This window comes from Vipera berus (assembly GCF_964194415.1).
Source record: "Vipera berus genome assembly, chromosome: 5".
Taxonomy (NCBI): Eukaryota; Metazoa; Chordata; class Lepidosauria; order Squamata; family Viperidae; genus Vipera; species Vipera berus.
Genome location: NC_138207.1, coordinates 46,192,190 through 46,198,744, shown reverse-complemented (window position 1 = coordinate 46,198,744; position 6,555 = coordinate 46,192,190). Strand labels below are relative to the sequence as shown.

General features: G+C 37.5%; 1 protein-coding gene across 2 annotated transcripts in view; it reads left to right on the top strand.

Annotated features, from left to right (window-relative positions):
- The window catches only part of UBTD1 (ubiquitin domain containing 1), a 45,973-nt gene that overhangs the window by 18,118 nt on the left and 21,300 nt on the right, over positions 1–6,555 (top strand). Inside the window, exon 1 of one of the 2 annotated variants that reach the window (XM_081329667.1) lies at positions 50–333. The exons of the other annotated variant lie outside the window; for it this stretch is intronic. Coding sequence (XP_081185793.1) covers positions 264–333 — 70 coding nt within the window. The 5' untranslated portion in view covers positions 50–263. Of the gene's footprint in view, positions 1–49; positions 334–6,555 lie in introns of those variants that run through there. 2 annotated transcript variants of the gene reach the window in all.

Here is a 6,555-nt window from a genome sequence, read left to right as displayed (position 1 = left end):
GTAGTACTGTAACGCCCGATCCCTGGGCCTGCCTGGTGTGGATCTCGCTTCAGCAGTACGGAGCCTGCACGCGGGCTTCCTTTTTTTTTTGGCAAGGAAAACCAGAGGATCTGAAGAAGCGCGGAGGAGAAAGCCCCAACCGCGTCTCACAAAGTTTGCGCGTCCGGAGGGCGAACTGGGATCTTGCCTCATGCGGAGCGAGAGAGCCCTGAGCCGGGCTCAGGCACGTAGGTCCTTTGAAGTTACACCCTGGGACTTCGGCCATGGGCAGCTGTGTGGGAAGACAACGCAGAGAGGGGCCGATCACCCCAGGAAACCCGCGCAAGCGAGCAGGTGAGCTCCCCCAACTAAACCAGGCGACCAGGGGAAAGGGTAGCCCAGGCGCTGCAAATACTGAGAGCCGGTCTCCATACAGTGCCTCTCCTTAAGGCCTAAAGGGGGAACCACGGTCCTCGCTCTACAGCGGGCACTGAGCGCGACCAGTCCGAAGCCTGAGAAAGGGTGCCTCCGCGCTCTTTTCCTGCCCAGGTGTGTGGCTCTGATGAGCGTGCGGGGAAGCGGGCATACCTCTCTATGCAGTCCCTCTTGGCTGGAAATAGAGAAGTTATCCTCCTGGGTTATAGAGATCGGTAGATTCTACAGAAAATGTATCTGTGTGTGGGTGTGGGTTTTGGAGCAATCTCAGTTTTAACAAGTCCCTTGAATACCTTGTCTAGGAATTGGGATGATCTGGAAACTTGCCTACTCACTTTATGTAAGAGCCAGTCCAGCCCGTCTCACCAGAGTTGGTAGAAACTGCTGTGCCTCCTCTTCTCACTAATACAGACATGCTAGCTGGGTTAAGGACTGCTTTGGGGCTAGCAGGGTTTCAGCACACATGCTCGATCAAAATGTACTCAGAGAGAAATCGGAAACATTTGTGGTTTCACCCTGCCAGAAACATAGATTTGGCTTTGCTTTCTGATTTTTATGCATCCCAGAATATGGGAACCCTCAAAACACATCCCAGAGAACTACAGTATTTGCTACACTAAAGGAGTATGACCTTCACCAATATTTGGATCAGAAATCCTTGTGTTTCCATGTTCGCTGCTTGGATGCATGTAATCTTTTGTGATGTAAAGCCATGTACATAAGACCTGCCTTGATGCTTTAGCCCATGTCAATCAGTAGCATTATTATTCCCTTTCTGGACTGCTAAGATCTGTCTCACTCTGCTGTAGTTGCATTAGTTGGATCAATAGCACAAACAGTTCTAACCTAAGAATCTCATCAGCAGTATTTGACACTCCAAATACTGTGGTATATAAATAGTGATAAAGGATTTTTGAGGATGGAGCAGTCCTGACTTCAGCAAAAAGAGAAGTCTCAGTAATTAAACAGAGAAGGATGGAAAGTTTAGGTTCTGGGCTTTACTGTTCAAGATTTAATTTTGTTTTTAAAGCTGCAGATAATCTCCCCATATCCTTTTAAACAGCAGATAAAAAAGGGGGAGAATGACCAATGAACCCCTGCTATTTTCTACTTCAGGGAACTCTATTGTGAGAAGGATTATTTGTGGGTTTCAGACCAGGAGATTTACAGCTGCTATTCTGCTTTCATTAAACAGCTTGTCCTAAGATGCCCCTCCAAGATAGAGTAAGACCTCAGACTTTGCTGAGATTTGTGGGGAGACTGATACCATTGGTCTCATACACACTACTGTACTCTGATTCCTGCTTCTTCTTCTTTTTAACAAGACTTACTTACTTGTAAAAGAAAAGAACCAGTCTGTGGAGGGCTAAGGCTGGTTTGTAGCTACTTGGAACAGAGTGAAAAGAATAATGTTACAGACTGTCACAAACATATCTGGAGTTATGCTAACAGGGAGTATGAAAAATGATGGAATAAAAGAGATTGTGGATGAGAAAAATAAATATAAGAGAATGATTGTTTAAAAAAATGAGGATGTAAAATTATTGTATAATTGTATAGAGGGGAAAAAAGATAATTGCAAAGGATGTAGTCAAAGAGAACAGGAAACAGTCATCCTTATAAGAGACAGAAAATACAGAGCAGTTTTGATGGATGGAGAAAGGAGATGAACAAACAGCCTCAAGCAGAGTGAACAGAACTAAAAATAGATCTGATATTGTGATTTGGAATGAAACTAAAGTGACCAAAAGCTTACAGGAGTATGAAAGATTGTGATATGTTAAACAGTAGAATTGAAACAAATGCTATAATCAGTCGTATCTAAAAAAAAGGAAAAAATCATGTTGGCACATTAAAAAATAAGTCTGTAAGTGTAGATAGTATAACAGGAGAAATACTAATTTATAAATGTAGTTTAAATATTGAGCGGTTACGTGACTTGTGTAAATTGTATGTGAAAACTGCATCTCTGCTGGACAATTAGAAGAATATGTTGTTCCCATATAAAAAGGGAAAGATAGCATGAGTAAATGCAAAAACTACAGTTTTGTGGGGAAATGTTTAGCAGAATTCTGATTGAAAGGGTATTACTGGGAGCAAAAATCTAGGCTTGCTTTATGTGAGATGAGCTATGTAGACCAAACTACATTGAATGTTTGTTGAATTGGAGAAAAAAAATGATAAAGTTAGTAAGTATGAATTATGAACTTGGATTGCTGAAAATGATAGGAATGGTATAAGATGGAAGTAAAGATATGTGATAATAAATGGAATGTGTAGTGTGCAACATTGAGCAGGAAATATTACAAATATGTGTGATATTTCCTTGATTGTTTAATATAAAGATGGGTAAATGTTTAAAGAGTGCTTATGGTAACATTAAGAAATATATGGATTGGGTGTGAAGCGGTATATATTTTTATGCAGACAGTGTTATGAGAACCTGAGTGATTCACACTGTATGATGTAAAAGGGAGTATGGAACTGAGAACTGATATATCAAAGACCAAAGTAGTTTTTCTTGACAAAGCAAATGGAATGAACAATTGTAAATTACACACAAATAGTGAAAAACTAGAGCAAGTAAATTGTATCTTGGTAGAATATTACGTAAGCAAACATAGATGAAGAAACGTTAAGGCATGCAAAGGCTGGTAGAATAGTACTGGATTCTATATGAACTGTTACAAAGAATATTGTCGTAAGAAGTGAAAATTGCTTTGTATAAGAGCATGCTTCTATCTAGTTGTTATGTGCTTGTGAGATTTAGATATATTAGAATAAACAATAAATTGAATGCCCTGGAAATGGGGTTCTTAAGAAATGAGTGTGGTCACATAAGAAGAGATAGGATCAAGAATGAATGAGTGCTGACTGGGTGTAGAAGGAATACGAAAATGGTGATCAGTATGGAACAATTATATTGAAGAGAATGAAGATCAAATTGCAAGATATATCAGATATATCAGAAAAGAATGAACAGGCCAAGAGAAACTGAGCAAATCATGGTTGGATGGAGTTGATGTGATCCTCAAAAAAGAGAAGTGAGATGTTTAAAAAGTAGATGGCACAACAATGTATGAAGCAATGTATAGCATGTCAAAAGCAAAAATATAAGGATAGGAAGATGTGGAGAAATATAGTGAATGATGATAGCATAAAACTATATTTAAGTATATTTCCCCTTTTTTTCTACTTATCCCATGCCATAAATTTCTTTGGTTTATTATTGTTTCTTGAAGTCCAAGAGTTCCTTCTTAATTTTATTTTTTTGGAAGATCTGAGCATGCACTTTAAAATGAAAAGTAGACTTCTTCATGTTGTTTGCAAATCTTGGGCAAGAATAACTAATTTTCTTCATGGGGATCACTGAAATATCTATTATTAATAGCTAGATTGTGAGAAATAGGAAGGTCTGTAGTTCAAGGTCCCAAGATATTTTTAATGCGATTTTTCAAGATTCAAAGTATGACAAGTTGCTATTGTATAGTTTATATTGAACTTAGATGGTTCCAATAACCTGTGGTTTTCTGTGTTTCTTAATATATTTGCTTCCAGTGTTACATTCTTTTACTGTTAGACGGTATCTAATGATTTTCTGATACTAGATATAAGTATTGTGAGAAGTTACCCTTTTCCAGAAGAAAAATGTATCCACCCCATTACTATTATTGGCCTAAGGAACTAATACATGTATTAGTTTTTATAAGCATTTCAATTTATTTGCTTTAGGCTGTAATACTAGTGGGATGGGTCTTACTGTGAGGTAAAAAGTGTAAGATTGTGTAATACACTGGCTTTTACAAAAAGCTGAGTAGCTATGACTTCTTATAGGTTGGCACTCCAATATGTATTGCTGGCATTTTGCAAATATGAGCTTGGATGAATATTAAACACGCAGCACAAATACGTACCTAGTAATGTTTTAAAAAAGCATTAGCTAGAAACTACTCAGTAAAATGACATTTTTGGACCAAGAAAAATATATCTAAAATAATGTGGAGTATGGACTGTAGTGAAAATTCAAAAAGTGGCAGGATAATTCCTACCCCTTTTTTCCAGTAAGAATGAAATAAAGTATTCTAGTTATTTAAGAACACTGAAGTTCTACGGAATTCAGAGCTAAAGCATTTGTACCGTCTAATTATCCAAGTGTCAAAGGCTCTTATTCTGATTTCCGGTCCTAAATTATGGGTCCATTGTTGTTAGAAAATCATGTGCTCCACCCCAGAGATGACTGCATTGGTGTTATGGGTGGAATGATAATTCAGTCTCCATCCAATAGTATTGTTTGGGCCCAAACTACGGTATTTTGACAATGCTCCTGCAAATTCAGAGTCCATTGAAGCTGGATGGCTATAATAAACTGGAATAAACCCCAAAAATCATTCTTGTGTCTACATAGATAGATAAACCTAGTGTGCAAATGGTTAACATACGGATTTGATGTACTGATAGGTCTGTGAAATTCCCTGACTAGGAATTCTGCATTTCATAGATCTGTTGATGAGTCAGCTGCATCTGTTACTAATTTATATATCATGATCCATAAACTCTCATAAGATTTTAGAATGCTACAAGCAAAGCATACATGCCTACTTTAAAAGTAGTTTGTTACCTAGTTTGGGTGCTATATGATATGATTGATGTGTTTATTCTCTTTGAACAGTGTGATTCTGGAGTACACCCTGTTAAAACAAGAAACTGGCCCCACCAAAGGACTGTGGAACTGACTCATGTCTTTGCTTTGCTCCTATAGCCGCTGATAGCAATTGCATGTCTCTTGCTTCCAGTAATAATTACTATTTTGTAGGAGGCAAAAATGAGAAACAGGAAGTAGGAGTGAGTAAGTGGGTTAAGAGAAACCCTTGTAAGCTATATTTTTCCAAAAAGGAGGCTGACTACCTCTCATCAGACATTTGTATATAATGTATGTGGGGAGGGAGGCATTTCTTAACTAAGATTTCTCATTCTCCCATTGCAAAAATATTGTTCCCATCTGATAGAAATAAACGCAGCAAGATCAACTTCCAATCTTGGTAATGTTTAATGACTTAATATTTAAGAAATTTATACCCTGTATTTGCCTTCCAGAAAATAGTCGCAGACAGCAACATAAAGTAAGCAGTATGTAATATAGCATTAGCCAATTTGGAAGCTAAGGAAACCTTTGTCTTTGTTGGTGCTTGACTGGTGATTATCTGGGAATATCAGAGAGGTTGGCTAGACTAGGTAGTTTAAAAATACCGTTAACAGAGTTAAGCTCAATTTAGATGGATCTTGTATCTTTCCCAAAATAGTCACTGCAGCAGTTTACAAATATAAAAAGATAGAGACAATGGCAAATCATTAAAACACACAGTTGCAAAAAGCTGAAAATAACAACAAAGATAAAAACACTGAGCCAGAATCAATAACTACGTAAATAACAATAGAGTCAAATACTTACTTGAAAGTAAATGTCTTCCGTTCCTGGCAGAAGATGCCCTAATCTCTAAGGGCAGGAAACCTATGCATAATTGATCTGGACTTCCTATCCAAGAATTGTAGTTTCAGCATTAGCTCTATTTTTGCAGGCACACAGGCAATATGAGTAGTGCCAGTTGGGATAAGTGGTCTTGTATGCCTATAGTTTACAGCGCTGTTGCTTAAATTGTGTAAAATAAAACTTACCGTACTAGGTTTTGTTAGCCATATCATGATTGTAAACTCTTGTTGTCTTTCCCACATGGAATTTTCATTGGCCTTAATCTAAAGATATTTAAATTGTAACATGTGCAACAAATTTCCTTGTGTACCAGTACAGCTTTCTTTAACCCTGTTTTCTGGCTCCTACATTCCTAACTCCAATGTTCCCTCTCCTGGTGTGCTGCTTCTGTCTCAGCTATATAGGTCCAGTGAATTAGGAGGTTAGAACCTTTTCAGTAACGTCTAGCACACTTGGATCCCCATCCTGTTAATATATTTAAAAACTGCAATCAACAGTTATAACCTTTGCAGTGAAGTGCATTTAAATTGGAAAAAATACATAATTGGTTTTGAAATTTGTCAAATTTAAATACTCGATATCTTCCAGTTTAAAAGCACCATGAATAGTAAAAAAAAACTCTGAATAAAATAAATCAGGAAGACTTAGGAATA